Source organism: Lagenorhynchus albirostris, chromosome 13, assembly GCF_949774975.1.
Source record: "Lagenorhynchus albirostris chromosome 13, mLagAlb1.1, whole genome shotgun sequence".
Classification (NCBI taxonomy): Eukaryota; Metazoa; Chordata; class Mammalia; order Artiodactyla; family Delphinidae; genus Lagenorhynchus; species Lagenorhynchus albirostris.
The window spans coordinates 51,521,492-51,542,130 of record NC_083107.1 but is presented as its reverse complement, the minus strand read 5'-3'; the positions used below and the strand labels follow the sequence as shown (position 1 = coordinate 51,542,130).

General features: G+C 49.8%; 3 protein-coding genes across 9 annotated transcripts in view; 2 read left to right on the top strand and 1 right to left on the bottom strand.

Moving 5' to 3' along the window:
* Nucleotides 1–2,157, bottom strand: part of ATP6V1E2 (ATPase H+ transporting V1 subunit E2) — a 438,965-nt gene extending 436,808 nt beyond the window's left edge. For 2 of the 5 annotated variants that reach the window (XR_009544237.1, XR_009544236.1), the window contains exons 1-2: nt 1,998–2,157; nt 1,034–1,116 (exon numbers count right to left, since the gene is read on the bottom strand). The gene's annotated coding sequence lies outside the window, so the exon portion shown is untranslated. The remainder of the gene's footprint in view (nt 1–1,033; nt 1,117–1,997) is intronic. The other 3 variants (XM_060169913.1, XM_060169912.1, XM_060169909.1) reach the window with 3 other exon arrangements.
* The window catches only part of TMEM247 (transmembrane protein 247), a 54,036-nt gene extending 51,470 nt beyond the window's left edge, over nt 1–2,566 (top strand). Inside the window, 1 exon segment of the mRNA XM_060168960.1 lies at nt 2,288–2,566. Coding sequence (XP_060024943.1) covers nt 2,288–2,566 — 279 coding nt within the window.
* The window catches only part of RHOQ (ras homolog family member Q), a 38,550-nt gene continuing 20,374 nt past the window's right edge, over nt 2,464–20,639 (top strand). Inside the window, exons 1-2 of one of the 3 annotated variants that reach the window (XM_060169916.1) lie at nt 2,464–2,767; nt 3,318–3,376. In XM_060169916.1, the coding sequence (XP_060025899.1) occupies nt 2,626–2,767; nt 3,318–3,376 (201 nt within the window). In that variant the 5' untranslated portion in view covers nt 2,464–2,625. The remainder of the gene's footprint in view (nt 2,768–3,317; nt 3,377–20,639) is intronic. The other 2 variants (XM_060169915.1, XM_060169914.1) reach the window with 2 other exon arrangements.

The window sequence follows — 20,639 nt, the reverse complement described above, 5'->3', positions numbered from 1 at the left end:
GGATGAGGTCACCGTCATCAATGAAGTCACCACTGCATGATTCATCTGACAGCAGTTCCCCACTTGGAGTGTTCTGATATTCCCAGAGCTTCTCCCAAAGCATCCAGAACCTGGAGTCCCTTCCAGTTTTCAAGGTTCTAGAGCTAATCCTCCAGCTCTCTGGATCCCTGGTAAATATCTGCCACACTGAAAAGCAGCATGAGAACAGAGAGGCTGGAGTCCTCAGTGGGGGACGCCTCCATCCTCCAGTCCTGGGACAGACCTCATTATCCCTCAAAAAGGCCGTCCCCATGTCTCTAGCAACTGCTTCTCCCCTGGCCCAAAGCTTTTGCCAGGATCTCTCAGGACACATTGTGAAGAGCCCTAGCGTTCTCAAAGGTGAGCCCTGACCTCACCCTTATGGATGAGCTCACATTTATAGATGAGGAAGCAGAGCCCCAAGAACAGAAGTGGCATATGCTCAAGGTCACACTGCTAAGTACCGTCAGAGCCAGACCCAAATGCCCTCTCTAGGCTGAGTGCTCCCGGTAGCTCCTTAACCTCTCCTGACAGACCCTCCTTTCACAATCCCAGTCCCAGCAAATGTTGTCTGAAGAAGTAGTCCTGTAGGCAAAGGGGGCAAGTGCTCCTTTCTTCCCCTCTAGAAGGAAGTGGCAGAGACTAGTCTTGAACCAAAGATCTGACTTCAAGGCACTGAACTGCCTTCCTTAACCTGTCATTCAGTACATAAAAAATATCTTCCAGATTCACTGCATAACCTAAAGCAGCTGGCAATGTAAATACCCACACTCAGACACAAATGGAGGGGTCTGGTGAGACGTTCAGTGGGACCTCACAAGGAACTTCCAAGAATCCAGGAAGTCTTGCAGGACAATGGAAATCAGATTTGGGGTTTGAGAGTTGAGGCCTGGGAAGTGTGGCGTGAGGACATAACTGAGCATTTCCCAAAGTGTGTTCCAAGTCCTTGAATGCTGGAATTAGCTGGAAGCCTTTGACATAACCACTTCACCTCTCTGCGTCTCAATTTGCTTACCTGCAACCTCAGGGAGATCTAAGGGAGGTGGTCCAGTTGACCTCTGCGGTGCCTCTCAACACAGCATTTTCTGATCCTGTGAACTGATGAAAGGAAGCGATTTATCTCCTGTCAGCAAGGGGAGGGAGGGTGTGGTGGCTACGTGCAGAGTATTCTCCCCCACCTCCACCCCTCGGCTCCAGGGCCTAAAGTTAGAAGCAGCACTGTTGGCGAGTGAACGCGACCTGGCCTGACGGGTGTTTCCAAGCAAGCATCGCCCAGGCAGGAAGACAGGGGTTGTTGCCTGGATCACAGGCCGCGTCTTAGAGCTCTAGAGTGTATCACTCCTCAGGGATCACAACCTAACACCTTCGAGGGACACTGGGACTGTAAAGGGGCCTCAGAGAATGTCGCCTATAGGGGGAGCAAAGGTACACCCGCCGCATCCAGAGTCGCAGTGTCTCCCTTCTCTGGCTGGTGCGGGGGTGCGTCAGTGGTTCAAGATGCTGTAACTCCCTTAGACACCAGTTTCGTAGTAAATGACTCAAGCTCTGCCGTGAACAGCATGGGGTGGTGGGGATGGTGGGAGGCGGGACGGAGCAGTAAGCCAGGAGTCCCTACTTTCCAGCTCAGGGACCACCTCCACCCCTCCCCCATCACCCCGTGCGTGAGAGTGAAAATTTTTTAAAAATTAAAAAAAATTTTTTTAACTCTCTTGCCCTTTCTTCCTTCCCGATTTCTAGTTCTGTTGTGCACTTAGAGGCCGACAGAATGGATCCTGCCTTCCGGGTGGAGTTTAAATATACGTGAATAATTTTTCATGACTATTGCGTCATCATAAGAGTCGTCGCGGTTCCCCAAGAGGCCTCCACGTCTTCTCCCAGCATCGGAGCCTGTGGACGCTTCTGGGCGTTGCGCACACTTTCGCGAGGAGCCCTCGCCTCCTCGCGAGCGCTGGTCGCTCGGCCCCCTCCCCCAGTCTCACCTTCCTCCCCGTCGCTCCTCCTCGGCTCCTCCTCCTCGCCCCCTCCCCACAGCCCTCGCGGGGAGTCAAGCTAGGGTGAGCCGGCAGGGCCGAGCTGCGTCCGCGGGCGGGGCGCGGGGCGCGGGGCGCGGGAGCCGGCAGGCGGGCGGGCGGGGGCGCGGAGCCGGCAGCCCGCAATCCGGGGAGGCGCCTGGGCCCGCCCTCCTCCGGGGCCGAGCGGGGAGGGGGCCCGGGCCGGCGCTGGGCGGGGAGAGCCGCCTGGCCCCTCCCCTCCGCCGCCCTCCCCAAAGTTGCCGTCTCCCCCGGGGCCGGCCAGTCTTATGATCCAGCGGATCCTCCTGGGGAGGCCGGGCCGGGGAGAGGGCGCGGGCGCCGAGCGGCGGGGGCAGCGGGCGGGCGCGGCGACCGGGGCCCGGGCGGGGATCCGGGCAGCGACCGAGGCGGCGGCAGCGCCCCGGGCCCGCCGCCCCCTCCCCTCGGGTGGGGGGAGTCGCTGCATGGGGCCGGGGGGTCGGCCGTGCTGCGCTGAGCGGCGGCGGCGGCGGACCCCCCAGGCGGGCTGGGGCTGAGCCCGGGGCCGGGGCGGGGGCTCCGGGGGGACCATGCCCGGAGGCCGGCCGGCCGCAGCATGGCTCACGGGCCCGGCGCGCTGATGCTCAAGTGCGTGGTGGTCGGCGACGGGGCGGTGGGCAAGACGTGCCTACTCATGAGCTATGCCAACGACGCCTTCCCGGAGGAGTACGTGCCCACCGTCTTCGACCACTACGCAGGTAAGCCTCGGAAGTGCTGACTAAGGGGCCGCTCCCCGGGCTGGGAACTTTGGAGCAACTTTGGCTGAGCCCCCTCACCGCCTCCCCTGCGCGCGCTCCCCACCCCTCCCCCGTCGCGCCCTCCGCCGGGCGCCCGGCCCCACCCCCAGGCTTTCCCTCTGGCAGCCCCTAGCATGCCGGACCCAGCCCTCTTCCCACCCCCAACTCCGGTGCCCCGTCCTGGCGCCCCGCATTTCCCATCCCCCTCGGCGCCCGGGGCCGACCTCCTTGACCTTCCTACAGCCGCCTTCCCTATTGCCCCAATCCCCGAGGGGGAAACGTGGCTACGGGACTTGGGAGAAAGGAGTGGGCAGCTGGGCGCCACATCGCCCCAGCCTCACGCCACTTCACAGTGAGCCGGGCACAAGGGAAAACGGGTGGCATCTCCCTGGGAGCTCCCGCTTGCCTCCAGCTGGGTTAGGAGGGAAGGGTCCTGATGGGGAACGAAACTGCCCCAGAGCCTAGATGATTGTGAGCTTCTCTCCCCGCCCCCACTTCTCTGCCCTTGCAGTCAGCGTCACGGTAGGGGGCAAGCAGTACCTCCTGGGACTCTATGACACAGCCGGACAGGTGAGTGTCTTGGCCCCTGGCCGCACCCCCCGCCCTTTCCCCAATTCAGGGTGTCTGTGAAGGGCTTTTGGAAACTGACGTGTCTAGGAGGGAGGGTGTGTCTGCAAGGGTCCCTCTGGATCAAGTATTTCTTTCTTCAAGTCACCACATTAGGAAAAGGAAAAAAAAAAAATCTCAGCAACAAACCCAGACCAGCCTACCCCATGTGAACCCCTGGGCTGAAAGTTTCTGCCTGTGTGTGCCTTCTGTCTGGTGCCTGGTGTGTGGGTCCCAACTCCTGTTGCAAAGTGGCAGCGGCCAATCCCGAAGCACTCTTATTTTTAGTTGCCGATGACCAGGTCTCCCCTCACAGCCTTTGTCTGGTCCCTCATTGGTGAGTGGTCTGCCTGCCCGAGGAGCCTGATTGGTGGGAAATGGCATCATCTAATATGATGGGAAGGCATTTGGTCCTGGTTATGTTTATTACAACATCATTGCACTCTGGGACTCCAGTCCCTGAAAACGTAATTTGTGGTATTACCAGAGGACCACAGGGAAAAAAGAAAAGAAACAACAACCATCCAGCCACTCCCAGGGGCAGGGAGGGGAAGGAGGGGTTAGGAGTTCAGTGTGAATCTTGGAGGAAGAGCTTTTTTTCGTTGTTCCCTAGGAAGGCCAGGTGACTTTGTCTGGGTTTTCTTTGGTAGAGATTATTGTGCTGAAAGAAGATGCACCCTCCGACCATTATTTGCAAATTAGAGGTGGCTTCTGAAGCATTAAGTTCTCCTCTCTGTCTCTGTCCCAGCTCCACCCTCTTCCCAAACCCACTTCTGCTGTGGGCCTAAGATGATTTGTTTGATGAAGTTTTGCAAAATCCATCCCTGTGATTAGACCTGAAAATTTGGGCGGAAGTTTCCACGTGTCATCCAGACTTGAGTCCTTGAGAACATGTGAGCGGCTGAGGGCCTTGGAGAGTGTCTTTAGGGGATGTCCAGTAGTACAGTTTCCTTATCTGTAAGACGGGGTTCAAAAAATTCAGACCATTCCCCTGGGCATATATTATACGCTGGATGCTTAGCACTGAGTCCGGCACACACTAGGCGCACATTAGGTCAATAAAGAGGAGCTTTTCTTTGTAGCCGTTGTAGATTTGGATTTCAGAATTGTAGTACCGGGTTAGATTCCGAAGAATGTCTTGTTGGGGGGCATCTCGATGTGGCCTCTGGTTTCTATACTGTGAAGTTAGAGGAGCCCCTGAGAATAGAGGAACCACTGGCAGAGCACTAGGCACCAGGTGCCTGAGGCCGCCCACTTTCACCAAACTGAACCAGGTTAGTACAACGAGTTCTTAGCTTTCCAGGGCCCCTTTTCATTACCTGCTTTGTAGTTACTCCTTCTATCATTACCAGACGGTATGGAGGGCAAGAGGCAGAACCCATTCAATCAAATAAGACCGACTTTTAAGAAGTACAGCTGGTAAACAGCAGGTTGAAATTGTTGTTTGAAAGGAGAGAGGTTAAAAATCGTCTCTAATTTTAACTTCTCTCACTACTGCCTCTTCCCTTTTCTTTGTTACTTGTCACCATGGCCATCTTTTGACCACGAGCCCTATTCAACAGGACGTGTGTATGTCAGAGCTGTTCTGTGCACATTCAAATCTGGCTAATATCTACTGACTTCCTTCTACATATCAGGCCTGGGGCAGCCACATGCAAATATTATTTTATTTTCTGCACTAAACAACCCCATGAGATAGGTGATCCTCCATCTTTGCAGATGAGGAAACTAGGGCTCAGAGAAGCTAGGTTGCTGATCTAAAGTCACAGCTACGGAGGGAGGTCGCTGGGATTAGGACACGGGTCTGAATCTGCCGTAGTCTGAGGCGGTTATGTACAGATGAAGTCATGGGAGGTGCTGGGGTGCCACCTGGGTTGATTGGGTTGCTTGTGTCTCTGTAGACATGGTCCCTGGAATCTTCACAGTCATTCTTTGAGTGGGGGTTGTATGCCACCCCTGCAGAGGAAAAAACCCAGGTCCAAAGAGTCAAGTGCTGTTTTCAGTGGAGATTGTAAGCTGTCTTCTAAGTGGGATCAACCTATTAGTGAGAGTCAGATATTACTGTTTTTATCCAATGGTGGAGCACTTACTCTATTGGCCAAGAGGTATGTTAGGCCCCCTTGGTGTTTCTCTCAGTGTCTAAGACTTTTCTGAGTTAGCAATAATTCACCTTTCCGCCTCCAAGGGTTTATTACCAATAAGCAATCTTAGCAACATAATCATCAATGAGATGAAATGAGTGCCCACTTTGTACCTAGCACTGTGCTAAGCACCAGAGGGGTACAAAAGAATAAACTTAAGATAGGGATGTGCCATGTCTGAGGACAGCATAGGTGGAAGTGTCTGAATTAGATGCAATGTGTGATATGTAGGAGATTTCTATGTTGTACTTGGTCATTAAGACCTCGTGCCTCTATGAATTGGTAACCGATTAATCTTACAATAATAATAATGATAAAGAAACACATGCACATGCATATACATATAGAGAGAAATTTTCAAGGCTGATGGGCAGCAGAGGAAAGCCCATGAGCTTTGGAACCAAATAAGCTTGGGCCCAGATCTCCACCTTGCTGTACTGGTCCTGCGATTCTAGCTGTATTATTAACCTTCTCTGTGATCTAGTAAAAATGTGGTTAATTAGAATCTGCACTGCAGTGTTATAGGTCGGCTTAAATTGTTTAATGTATATAAAAGCAGCTGACACTGTTCTTCGTTCATAATAGTAGATGTGTAATAAATATGAGAAATTATTGTGCTGCACTGTGGGCAGTTTTATAGGGGGAAGAGGTCACACGTGGAAGAGGACCGTGTATTATACTTGGAGTTGATAGAAATTCTACTAGGATGCTAGATCTAGAGGCTTTTTAGTGGAGGTCTGGTGCTAGCTTTGTACTTCGTAATTGCCACGGTCCCCATCACCGGACCCGTGGACACGGTCAAGTGCTCCCTGCTCTAAATGCCCTGTTGTGTCAAGATGGTTTCCTTTCTTGATCAGAACCTGCATCCGCAGTGATGTAAGAGAAACTCTTAGAAAAATGAAGAGTTCAGCATAAAATTTGAGAACCAAGTGGGGTATGTAGGTTTCAGTCGATTCTACTTTGGGAGGTAAGATGGGATGAGGGAGAAGCTCACAGCACTTTAAAAAGTTCACTCATGCACTTGGGCGCTCACTGTATTTGAACCACAGCACATCTCCCCTGGGTTGGAACTTCTAGTCTGTGTGCTTACTCTTGGGTCCCCTCTTTGACCCCAGTTGAGTTCAAAGCCATAGGTATCCAATGGCCCAATTTATATATTAAAGAACATATTACGGAACTTCAAGAGATGACTGTAGTAGATAACCTCTTGCCTTCCAGAGTAGGCTGCTTCCCCCTTAACCTCCGCTGCTATTGGCAGAGAGAGAGAGAATATATAGTGAATGTGAATGTGTCGGGCATCACGTTCTGAGTCCCATCACGTTCTCTGCCTGGGCACATCCCTCCACACCCCCGACACACTAGCATTAGGCCAAAGGGAAGACCCCCTCTCTTGGCCAAGCCCCTGGTGGCCCAGGAGCAGCCCGACATTTCAGTGCCAAGCATTTCAGAGTGGAAGTTGAAGGCGCTCCTTCCTCCTCCCTGTGGCCTGCTGGAGGGGTCCGGCTTCCGGTCTGGGCCTCTGCAGTTCTTCTCTTTTCTTGCCTGGCGTTCAGGGCTTCAGGGTCGGCTCTGCAGCAGCCCCAGTGTCTGCTCAGGGAGGTGCTGGAGGGGTGAGATTTTCCCTCCTGACTGCACTGTGTGGAGCTCAGGGGAAGTGAGAAGAGCTCTGGCTCTGGCAGACGAGCCAGTGGGAGCTGCCTGGCAAGCTGCTCTCGAGGTGCGGGCTCCAGGCTGATCTCTTAATCCTTGGCAGGAAGGCAGAACTTGATACCCTGAAGAGGGAAGGACGGACGCCCAGTTTATCCCAGGTCCTGGAATACCCACACTCAGGAGGGTGTGTTGGGGGTGAGTTTGGGTTCCCTAGAGTTCCAGATTTAGCCACTGCCTCAGTGTGTACACGTCCATATGTGTGCTTTGGGGTGTGCTGTTGCTATATCTGTTAACTTAAACACACACAAGTTCAAGGATGCATATAAGAGAGCTATAAATACCTCCACTCAGGTGTCCCCTGGGGTTGGTTCAGGGACAAGCGAGGTCTGTTTCTTACTTGACATAGCCCAGCAGCTGTGGCTGCCTTGCAGGCCCTCTGGGTGCCCTGGGAAGCACTTCCCCTCCAGAAGGGGATCTCCAGGGAGGCAGCCTGGGAATGCCCTGCCTTCTGGAATGCCCTGCAGCGCCCAAGAGCCTAGTTTTAACAGGAAGGGGGAGGGGTAAGCCCAGGGTATTGCCACTCATAGGACGCCTCCCACCTTCAGGCAGGCATCCTCACAGAACCTTCCGAGGTAGACTCTTCCCAGGTGAGGAAATTGAGAGTGAGTGGGCTTATGAGAACCAGACCAAGATGGGATTAGGAAAAAGGATTTCCTTACTTTGGAGGGGCCTGCAGGGAGCATCATTAGGGCTCAGGAAGTACCCACTCAGGCTCCAGGTCCCTGCAGCCCGACACTGTGTCCCTGAGGGGCCCCGGGAGCAGAGTTTGGGAGGAGCCGCAGGGTTCCTTCCAGACACAGCTGCAACAGGTGAGATGCTGGCACTGAGCATCCTGGTTTCCCTTAGTAACCTACTGTAGATTTGTCATCTGTGCATTTTGCTAACCTTTTTAGAAGCTATTTATATTTCCAGTCTGCGCTGCATCATAGGGAATGCTGGTTTACTCCTCCGCGTGGGGAAGGTGGATGGCCTTTCTTGGCTTCAAAGCCTTTGCAGTGGCCGAATGCCCTGTGTCCCCCCTCTCGGCACTCTGGTGTGAGTTTGGGATGTGATCCTCTGATCCATCCGGCTTCACTTCTCTCATGATTCTCTTGAGGTTTGGTGACATTTATGCTCTGGGAACCAAAGCTTACCAGCAGGTGTGTCAGGAATGGTGTTATAGGTGCGCCCAGATGCCATCCCCTCAGCTCGGGAGTGGGGGGGGCCCAGTGTGTAGCTTCCAGGGGGCTGAGCATATCTGGTCATTTTTATGTGTGCCAGGATGTGAAAAAGGTGGGAAGCATTGCTTTAAAGCTCATGGGTTAGAGGCCTTATGGAGAGCTGGGTGTTTGTGGTTTTGTCGTGGAGTTTGGGGTTTCAAGAGATGAGCCCTAGTGGTATTAAAACAAAACAAAACAAAGCCGTTCTCCATGGGGCTATCGGTTTCTAGCAATGACACGTGTTGGCAGCAGCTGGTACTACCAAGAGGCCTCAGGTACAGAATAGCAATATGCAAGGAGGAGGAAAGAGAGGCTGTTACAAAGAAACTAAGCCCAAAACCACACATGTTTTTAAAATTCGGGCGCCTCAGCTGAATTTCCTTTCACTCAGAGGGCTCGGTTTTGCCCTAATTTGGTGTGTTTGGGTCAAGGAGCGGCTTTCCTTGCCCTCAGCAGTTTGCTGTTCCTCTTTTAGTTTCTGGCAGGCAGCTGCTTTGCAGGAGGAAGAGCGGGGAGACCCAGCCAGGGAGGCTGCGCGGGGCGGCAGGATGGCCATGGCGGGTCATCAGCGCCCTTCCCGGCCACCCAGCTCTCCGAGTACAGTTCTTCCAGATCCACTGCCTGCTGGACTGGCTCGATTCTCTCTAAGCTCCATGCGGACAGGTGACCGTGTCGCTTTTTCTCCACCGTGTTTCCAGCACGCAGCCCAGTGCCTGGTGCGTGGTAGGTCTACAATGACTGTTTGTTAAATTGAGTTGATTCGCATTTGGCTGTCAACTCATTTCTGCTAAAAGGTTAACCAAAGACTAGGGTTATTGCTGTTAAATAAGAGCTTCTGGCACAACCCCTTTCTTGGGAAAAAGCTTTGTTCATTTAGTAGAAGTCTCTAAGTTTCAAAGGAGTGACGGGCATGGAGGTAAGCAGCAGGCCAGGCGCTATCCCCTGACCCAAAACCTGGGGGCTTTCCGTGGGCGCCAGTGGGCCCGTCCCCCAGTGCTGTCTCTCAGGTGCCGGCCTCCACGTCCTTCCTGAGACCTGTCACTCTCAGATGCCCCGAGGGGGAGACGGCTCGGCAGTGACAGTGTGCTTTCTCTGGAACATTTTTGAATCCTACTCCTCCTCTCTGTAGCTGTGAGACCGTCAGGCAGCCAACTTCTTCCCTCCCTGTGGACGGGGAAGGTGATGGCCACCTCGCAGGGTTGCCGTCAGGGCTAGTTAGAGATGATGTGTCGTTGTCCCAGATGGCCTCACGCTCAGTCAGGGGTGATGGTCCCGGCCGGCTTTGGGGGCTCTACCCCAGTTCAGTTCAGCTGGTGTTGATTCAGTGCCTCCTCTATGTCCCAACCTCCCGTGGGAGAAGAAAGGGGGAGTCAGATGGCAGAAAGCAGTGGGGAACACTCCTCATGTGAAATTGAGTGGTACACCATCCCAGTTGAGAAGAGGTAGCAGGAATAAGCTCTGGAAAGCTGTAGGCTTGCAGGAAGAGATGGGAGGCAGTACAGTAGACTGGTTACCACTGTGGGCCCCCACATTGGACTGCCAGGGTCTACTTTCCAGCAAGGGGCTTGACTTCTCAAAACCTCAGTTTTCTCATCTGTAAAATGGGGATTATAAAATCAAATCAGAGCTTCCCAGCTCCCAGGTAAGGGATTTTTCTTAGCCTCAAGGTGGCTGGGTAGGGCCTGGGATGGACAGCCCCGGGCTCAGGTTGTCCCTTCCAGCTTGAGCCGTCTAACCTCAGTCACTAAGCCCATGGCCCCTCTACCCCACCCACTGTGTGCTGAACGCATCTCTCTCTTCTCTGTCCCAGGAAGTGAAAGCTTGGGAACCATTGGGCTAAATGAGGTCACGCAGGCAGAGGGGCACGGAGAACAGATATTCTGGGTGGAGAGGAACAGCATGGGGAGCACAGGCACAGGGCGTCCCAAATGTGTCTTTTTATGGTACCTCGGATCCCTGCTATCAGTGTCAACGTGTGGAGTAGGGATGAGAACTAAATTATGGAGTTTTTCACCCAGCAACTGACGACTTAGTAATTAGAGAGATATTAACCTGGTGCTGTGCTGCTTGTTGATTTTAATAGAAAGAACAGAACATGGGGAAAGGGGCCTCTATTATTGTTGCTGTTTCTTTTCAAGTGACTGGTGGGAGTAGAGGCCCAGCCGCCTCTCTCCTGATGCCCACGCTCGCCAACCCTTCCCAGACTCAGGGAAGACCCCGGGGGTTAATAATGACACTCTCGTCATTGAGTGGCACTTTTACAGGGTGTGAAGCACGTTGCACATGGTGCTCCGTGAGGCTTCTCACCTGCTCTGAGTAAAGGAAGCAGGTCGTGGTTGCCTCCTTTGCAGGTTCAGAGAGGTTAAGTGACTTGTTCGGACCACACAGCTGGTAAAAAGGCAACACCAAGATTACAGGCCAGACTGCCCAACTCCAAGACCTGGGTTCTCTGTGTTAAACCACTCACAAGAATCAGCTTGATGGTGTTATATGTCTCCTTTACATCACGTATATTCTGTTGCTGACGATTTCATTAAAAAGTACATTCTGGGCCCATTGCTTTTCTGGACAGGAGAATTGGTGGAATGGTGTCTATAGATGGGACACTAGGGGCTGCTGCTGAAATGGCTCCTTAAAGATACCTCCACCCCACCTCCACCCTGGGAGATGAAGGGTGTTTTGTCCATTTGTTCATTAACCTCCATTGTTGCTGAAAAAGAGGACTTCCCCTGCGTGGTGCAGGTAGCTGCATTGCCAGTGAGGCTGTGGAAGAAACTTCATGCTGGTGCAGGTGTCACCTGTTCCCGGGAAGGAGCTCTGCGCCGCTTTGCATTGTCACCCCTGCTCCGCCTGGCAGCCCTGACTTGACATGAACTTGCTGTGCGGGGGCTGCCAGGCAGATGTCTTTTCCATCCCATAGGGGCTGCCCCAGGCTTTTCTTTTCTCCCTGTAGGAGTTTCCTTATTTAGGTAAAGCTGCCATTTTCAACCTGTTTGTCCCTCTTCCATCGGGATGTGCCCTGAATATGCACCCAAAGGCTTCCTCTGCCACCCACTCCTCATTTTGCCTGCCTTCCTGAGCGTCCTGTTGACACCACCTCCGCATGGGCTCCCACATCCCACGTCCCACAGCCTGGGCTGCGTCCCGCCGCTGTGACTGCCAGGACTAGATGAAAACACTCATTCAGTCAGTCAGCAAACATTCCTTGAGCACCAAATCTGGGCCAGTACCTGTGCAAGGGGTGGGGCTTATGAGACAGATCGGGCCCAGGCCCTGCCCCCAGGAGCTCACGGTTCAGCAGAGTGGGGAAGGGAGAGGGTGCCTGTTCATCGGGGGCACAGAGGAGGCTGGGTTCTGTCCTTCCCAGGAGATGAGAATGGGCACAGCAGCCTGGGGTTCTCCAGGTCGATTTTAGGTGGAGAAAGTGCTCAGATTGGATTCTTACATGTACTAGATGCTCAGTGAGGGTTTGAATTACTGCACTGGTTCTCAGATGTGGTCCTCAAACCAACATGCATCTTCTGGGAATGTGTTAGAAATCCAGACTCTTAGGCTTCACCCCAGACCTCTGGAATCAGAAAATCTGGGACAACTCTGGTATGACAAGCCCTCCAGGTGATTCTGATACTGGCCGAAATGTCAGAGCCACCAAGTTAGTAAATGTGAACCTAATATACCTTGTCTTAGCAAGCCACCTCCCCTCCACACACACACACACACACACACACACACACACACACACACACACACACACACACACACACACACACACACACACACACACACACACACACACACACACACACACACTCACTCTCTCTCTCTCTCTCTCTCTCTCTCTCTCTCCCTCTCTCTCCCCCTCTCCCTCTCCCTCTCCCTCTCCCTCTCCCTCTCCCTCTCCCTCTCCCTCTCCCTCCATGCTCTACTTATACACTGTCTCCAGAGTGCAGGTACATAACTTATCCATCTTTTAATCCTTATTCATCTTTTAACCCCTGCCTATCCAAACACGCCTCCACACACCCTCATCTCTAGTTCTTTATGCGTGGTTGGGATGTTCCATATTTGTTGGAATGAACTGAATCATTCAGCCACTGGTGCCGCCTTCCTCGCCTGCCTGGTGGAGATGGGGCCAAGGCATGATCGGGAGAAAACGGAAGCAGAACTTCTTAAGCTGCCCTTGGCTCCACTGGTGTGCTGTCTGGCCCAAGGCCATGCACACAGTAGGCTCCAGGGGTATTCCTTGATGAGGCCCAAGTGCCAAGCCATGTCCTGCCCCATACATTAAGCATCCAGACGGACTTGAGACGCAAGACCTGCTCTGTTCACCGTAGCTGAGGTTAGCACTCTGGGAGGTGACAGGCCTGCCCCTGAGGACAATGCTGGTTTGGTTGGTGCTAAATTAGTTCCAAAGCAACAGATGGGCAATGATGTCCTTTTGTCTTTTGTCCCCCACTGGGACGGTTGGAGGAAGGGCTGTTACTGACACCCTTCTCGGCAGTAATTACTTTTCTGGCTGACCATGGCTTTCTGCGCAAGTCTCCTCCTCCTCCATTCCCCTGCCTTCCCTCCACTTTTAAATTCCCCCTTTCCTCCTTCCTTCCTTCCTTCCTTCCTTCCTTCCTTCCTTCCTTCCTTCCTCCCTCCCTCCCTCCCTTCCCCTCTCCCTTCCTTCCTTCCTTCTTTTTTTACTGCTCTCTCTTTTTTTTTCCTTTTTTCAAAACCTGTTCCAGTGTAGAAAAGCCATCTTCTTTCAAATGGCCTAACGGTTGGGATTATAAATGAGTTGGCTCAGAGTATGCCCCCCTTTAAGAGCTGCCACTGAGAGAAAGAATTTAATTCTGATTGTCCAGCTCAATTAAAATTCCACTTACCAATTTCGTTTCTTTTTATGGCTGAGTTGAGTTATTTGTAGTGAGGTGGATGGACCTAGAGTCTGTCTTACAGAGTGAAGTAAGTCAGAAAGAGAAAAACAAATACCGTATGCTAACACATATATATGGAATCTAAGAAAAAAAAAGTCATGAAGTACCTAGGGGCAAGACGGGAATAAAGACACAGACCTGCTAGAGAATGGACTTGAGAATATGGGGAGGGGTCAGGGTAAGCTGTGACAAAGTGAGAGAGTGGCATGGACATGTATACACTACCAAATGTAAAATAGATAGCTAGTGGGAAGCAGCCGCGTAGCACAGGGAGATCAGCTCAGTGCTTTGTGACCACCTAGAGGGGTGGGATAGGGAGGGTGGGAGGGAGGGAGACGCAAGAGGGAGGAGATATGGAAACGTGTATATGTATAGCTGATTCACTTTGTTATAAAGCAGAAACTAACACACCATTGTAAAGCAATTATACTCCATTAAAGATGTTAAAAAATAATAATAATAAACAACCAAAAAGAATAAAAAAAAAATTCCACTTACCCCAGCGTAATTTTCAAAGGACCGTCCCACCCAGCGAGCTGGTTCAGGGTTCACAATTAAGGTGTTCCTTGTGGCCTCCCTGGCTCTGCAGGTATGGGGAATGGGATAGAGGTGAGAGGGTCCCAGCTTTCTTCAGACAGGGGCCTTGTCTAGCAGCAGGGAGCTTCTGGTCTTCATCCAGCCTGCAGAAAGTGAGAAGTCCTTCTGAGGAGGAGGCACCCCGTGAACTCCTCCCCTGAGACTCCAGCCCTCTTAGGGTTGAACCCCGTCTTTGAATTTCAGCTGAGAAAATCATCTATAGGCTACAGTCTAGCATTCTGTTTTATTCTTGTGTAATTCTTTATCAGCACCCAGATTGTAAGCCCTCAGAGGGGGTCTGCATGTGGCACGTAGCGCTTAGCACAACTCGCAGCCAGGTGTGTGCTGGATATAGGAGAGTCTGTTAGAAAGATGATCATGAAAAGAACATCTCCCATGACTTTACATCACCTCCGTATTGGTTTTCTCATCAGCTCATTTTAAAGGGAATTCTATTCTGTCTTGACATTATTGAAGGTTTTTAAAATCCGGTTATAGGTGGTCGGTGTAATGCGTTGCCTGCTGAGGCACAGTAGAACTCATTTCTTAACTCAGGGAGTCCATTAGCAGAAAGGCTGCCAGGTCTTTTTGGATAAAATATTGGCCAGGATGTGTGCTGTTCTCCAAGTTTGGATCTGTAGGATTCCTTCAGTGTGTTTTGTGTCATGTGTCCCTCTGTTACAAGCAGGGGGAGCCCTGACATCCTGCTGCTGGGCCAGGCAGTGTGGAAGCATCAGAGTCTAGGCAAGCTGGTGTTACAAACAAAGCAATTCCTCAGAAGTTCCTCGTGAGCCAGACTGCTTGTTTACTCCTCTTTCCTTTTTAAAAGTGGAGATATTATTCATATTCAGTGGGTTTTATATATTCACAAAGTTGTGCGAACATCACCACTGTTTAATTCCAGAACATTCTCATCACCCCCAAAGAAACCCTGTACCTATAATCAGTGACTCTCCATTCTCCCCTTCCCCCAGCTCTTAGCAACCACTAATCGACTCTTTTTTTTTTTTTTGCGGTACGCGGGCCTCTCACTGCTGTGGCCTCTCCCGTTGCGGAGCACAGGCTCCGGACGCGCAGGCTCAGTGGCCATGGCTCACAGGCCCAGCCGCTCCACGGCATGTGGGATCCTCCCGGACCGGGGCACGCACCCATGTCCCACGCATCGGCAGGTGGACTCTCAACCACTGCGCCACCAGGGAAGCCCACTAATCTACTTTTTGACCCTGTGGATTTGCCCATTCTGGACATTTCATATAAATGGAATCATACAATATGTGACCTTTGTGTCTGGTTTCTTTCACTTAGCATCATGTTTTCAAGGTTCATCCATGTTGTGGAATATACCAGTACTTCATTTCTTTTTTGTGGCTGAATAATCCTTGTCTGTCCTTTTTATTCCTTTTCGTCAGTCTTCATTACATGGACATTCTGCCTGAACCCTGGAAACCACTGGTCATGTACTTCTGGTGCTGTCTTCACCCCAGCTCTGGTAGGGCTAGGGCTAGTCCCTCTACGCTTTCAGTGTTCCAGTTCTCCTGTTGCCTCTGTTCATAATCCTCCCCACCCCCATCTGCACCCTTATGTCTTTATTCATCAGATATGTGAGTATCTGTTAAATACAGGTGAGGTGAGGAACACGGAGATCCATCAGATAGGGTTCTTTCGCTGTAGGAGCTTAGAGTCCATGGGGAAGAGAAGATGTATACAGGTAACCAAAATGCAAACAGAATATGGGACGTACCAAGAAAAGGTAAAGTGTGAGGAGTGTCATAAGGGTGCCTGACTGCTAGGCTGCTTGCCTGGAGCCTCCCAGAGAGCCAGGGCCTCAGTGGGGCCATCAAGACTCAGAGACTTGATTTTGTTGAGGCGCTCACATATCATCAGGTCCACCGGTCTGATCTGTGTTAACTCATAGAGATCTGGATATAAACAAGGTTGTGGAAGGATTATTTATCCTGTGGCCTTGGTGGAAAAATGGACTCAAGCCATAAACCAGTAGCTCACAAGGAAGAAAAGCAGACAGCCAGTTGAACACACAATATGCAAATAAAAACTTCTTTTTTTCACGTATCAAATTGAACAACATGGGAAAAATTGATATTCAGGAGTCAGGGAAGTGGATGCTGTATGTACCGTTCAGTAAAAACTGACAGGATCCATTTGGAGGTTAATTTGGCAAAGACACTTAAATTTTCAGTGATCCATTTCTATGAATTTATGCCAAGGAGACATTCAGTGTACACAAAGATTTACATAAAATGATATTCTTCACAGCCATATTTATAATAGTGATAAATTATAAACACAATGCATAGTAAAAAGGGATTTGTTAAATGATAGCATGATATGTAAGAATGATCACAGCCATTAAGAACTGCTTTCAAAAAATATTTAAAGATATATGAAAAGGCTAGTGGTGTGTTAAGTGTGAAAACACAGGAATCAAAACTATATATGGCATTATTACAACTTTGAAAAATCTGCATATGTATAATGTGTAAGAAAAAGATTGGTATAAAATTGTCAAAATGTTAAAGCAGTTGGCTCTAGGTAGTGATATTGAATACTTGTAGAAATTTACTTCTTTATACTTTATTCTGTTTTTCTCCAATTTAAAAAAAAGTCACTTTATTGAAGTTATATATGCAGATGGTTTAAAGAGTCAACAGTCCTATAAGATCCTGTTATGGAGAAACAAAAGATCCCTCTCCACTTCCCTACAGAGAAGTCCTTTTCCACTCCCCCAAGGCAACCGCTTTCAGTTCTTAGCTGTTTATGTTGGCAAAAGAAATCCTCTGTTGCCTTCACACCATGAATGATGAGTCTTTAGCTGTCTTTTGAATATGTCTTCCACTTCCCATCTACCTATCCCCAGTAGCTATATTGTAATTTCCATTTGATTATCGATCAGTGGTTATATTTTTATCACTGTGTTAGCATAGCTGAACCATGTAGTGTACTATAATTACTTTTCCCTCTTTGTGCCGCTTTTTGTTTCCCTGGAGTTACTAATTATCTTCTTCCCTTGCTTAGTTTTCACCACCTGTCTATTTCATTCTAAACTCACCTTTCCATACATTCCGGCATATCAAGTATTCTATCAGTTTCTTCTTGGAGACATTCGTCATGAGCCTACTGATCTGCTTCAGTTTGGGCTAGTTGCCTCGAGCCTACTGCACAGCTGTCATCCTAGGATTTTCCTTCATCATTACTGGGATTCCCTTTGGCTCTATGTCTTGTATTAGATGCCAATTTTTATTTTTCATGTCTTCATAGTTTATTTCCTCATTTTGGTAGAGTATATATTTTATTAGTTTCCTGAGAAAAGCTGCATTGTAGGCAATTTTTTTGATACCTGGTATGTTTGAAAATGTTTTTTATTTCCTTCATACCTGCTTGACATTTTGAAAATAGATTGGAAATCATTTTTGCTTCAGAGCTTTGAAGGCATTGTTCCATCATCTTCCAGCTTCAATTTATGCTGTTAAAAAGTCTGATGCCAATCTTACTCTGGATTCTTTTTTAGGAACCTGTTTTTCCTGTCTGGAATTTCACACTCATGGTCTTCAGGGTAGGGTGTAGCTGGCTATTGTGGTCTATTTCATCCTAGGGCCTCGTGTCCTTCAGTTCTGAGAAATTTTCTTGGTTTATTTCTTTGATTTCTTCACTTCCAATTAATCTCTTCTGTTTCACTAGAACTTCCAGTATTTAGATATTAGAGGTTTTGGGGGTGGTCCTCTAATTGTGCCTTCTCTGTGTCTTTTTGCTCTATTTTTGGGAGAGCTCCTCAATTTTATCATCTGCCCCTTCTATTTTTTTTTTAATGTGATTCTATTTTTAATTTTCAAGAACCTTTTCCTGTTCTTTGGATGTTCCTTTTTTTTTTTTCTTTATCATCTTCTAAGTTTGGTTTGGCTTGCTTTTGGTTTGAATATCTTCTCTAATTTCTCTGAGGGTATTAATGATAGCTTTTTGAAATTTTTGTCTCCCTGCGTAGTCTGTCGTTTTGATCTCTGCTTTTTGTGGCAGTTCCTCAGGTGTCTACTCATATTTACGAGAGTGGCATTGGAGAATGGGAAACTCTGTGTATACATGGGGCTGGATGACTCTGGCCCTTACTGAACGTCTGGGTTTCTCAGCCTCAGCACTATTGATATTTCGGGCTGGACAGTTTGTTGTGAATGCTGTCCTGTGAACTGTAGGATGTTGAGTAGCATCCGTATTGTCTTCCCTACCCCAATCATGATGATCAGGAATGTCCCAGACATTGCCAGATGTTCCCTTGGGGCAGCGTCAGCCTGTGCTCCTTCTACCCCCATTTGAGAACCACTACTGTAGGGTGATTCATCTGGGTCTTTTCATTGGGGAACCTGGTCCTTCCTCTTGCACTGTTCATATTCCCCAGAAAAGAACCTTCCACTCTACTGCCTGAGTGGTTCCTGCTGGGCTGCCACTGTTCTGGGAGGTGAGGGGAGGACGCAGGGTAAGTATCTCAATTTTCAGTGTACCCTGGCCTTGTGTGTTCAGTATGTTCAACTGGGCCCTGTGTCCTCCCACCCAGGGAACCCTCTGTTCTTCCCTTTCCGGGGAATAAATCTCCTCTGCCTTTCATCAGGGCTGGGGAGAGTATCATGATAGAGAACAGATCTGGGGTTTAACTGCTTCATAAGCAGACTGTCAGTCTGCCCTCTTGTTTGTGGCTCCACCTTCAACCCACTTTCAGAACACAGTGCTCCAGCTCCCACACTTTTAGGGGGTTCTGTTGTACGGAACCGGGTGCTTCTTAACTTCTCCTCATTGCTGGCCCAGGATCTGGCTCCCAGGGTCTGCTAAATCAGTTCCTACTTGTTCTTTGGTTTTCTAGCTTCTAAAATTGTGTGGCTGTTGTCTCCTTCCCTGTTTGCTTTTCCTGTGGCTTTATGCCTTTTTTTAAAATTACTGTACATGTCAGAGGATTTTGGAAAGATCAAAGATAGATTCATGTGTTCAACTGGCTAGCATTTAACTGAATTCTTCTCCAATTTGTTTTAATAGTTAGAAAACATAAATATGAAGATCAAAGCTATAGTGATAGATACCTTTTCAGTGCCTGTTATCCAGTGTACCTTTCCTTAGCATAAGGTACCCAGGAAAATGAATTCATTAGAAGCTTTCTTGGGATTCAGGCTTTGGAGCAAAAGGTTTTAGAGGAGATGTGAATTTCATCTGGATCCTGGAACCACATGGTCAACTGCCCCTCCCACACGGGAGCTCGGCTTTCTAGTGTTCAGCATCTGTTTGTCCCCCACGTTTAGCGTCTTACCGTTGGGCAAAGCTAAATGGACACAAATACTCTAATTAGGCAATTTCTCCTTTGCTAGACTCTATTTAGAGTCTCTATAGACAATAACTTTTAAGTCAACATTTTTCAGACAGGCCAAAACATACTCTATTAGGTTACAGCTTCCTTTAGTTACATTTTAATCACCTTGATTAGATTCGGGTGTTTTCAAGAATCTCGGTCATCTCTTAGTAATGACCCATATCGCAGATGACTAATGACGATTATGGTTTCATTTTCATGAATTTAATTCTCAACATGTAGCCATATGTCAAATTATTAGGGTGTCCTACTATAGTTCCCCTATATTTATTAACTACACCTCCAGATACTGACATTGGGAGGCAGGAAGGGGCACTTCCAGCTCTGGGGATGGGGGTGGGGGAGGGTCGGGACTGTTTTCCTAGGTGAGGAGGTGGCATGAGTGTGTGGGTTTGGGGTGGGGACAGGACATGGGTAGAACAGGTATTCCATGCAGCCTTTTCTAGTCCTCAGGTGGTAGACATACTCACTCCTGTGAACTCCTGTGGCACTTAGCGTATGTGTCTCTTGTCATTAATCTCGTGCCTACATCAGAGGCTTCTGGACCTGTTTGTCCCATTTAATCATAACAACAACCTCTGAGGTAGGTGATATTATCCACCCCTCCCGCTGCCTTTGTTTTAATGGATGAGAAAACAGGCACACTAAAGTTACTAGTATGAGTTACACGCGCAGCCCATGAGAGCAGCACTGGACCTCAGGCCAGGCCCGCAGGCTCCTGATCTGTAAGTCGTTCAATTAGTGACTTGCCCTGCTGCCAGGGTCTTACTAGGTTGCTTAACCAAGCTAGTGGCTCTCTGAAGGGAGATGTGTGCTGTTTGATTTTCCAGGAAGCAGCAGACTCCCTAAAGGGGTTGATGTGTGGGCTCGGAAAGGACTCAGCTTAGTGGGTTACACCGGGCTGGGCTGAGAGCTGGAACCTCGCAGGTTCCCGTGCAGCTTGACCGGGCTCTACGGCCCACACCTGCTATGGTTGAAAACTGCCTCCACCTCCACCCTGACCCGCCCAACTGCTGCAGCCACAGTTTCGCCTGCACTTCACCGACTGCACCCTGGCCTCAGCTGCTGCCCTCCACCCCAGAGGCGGGGATGACAGCTGCTGTCCCAACACTGCCTCCAAGGGTTTTATGAGGATACGCAGAAGAGAATGGACATTTGAAACCCCTGGAACGACCGGGGTTTTTCTTGCAAAGCTTTGTTGTTTCCTTGTCTGCCCATAGTGTTGCTTCCTTTTGATTTTGTTTCACGGGCTCTCAGTTTGTTTTGGTCGATGTCACATCTTCCTAGCCAGCTTCTCTGTGGTGGGAAGTCCAG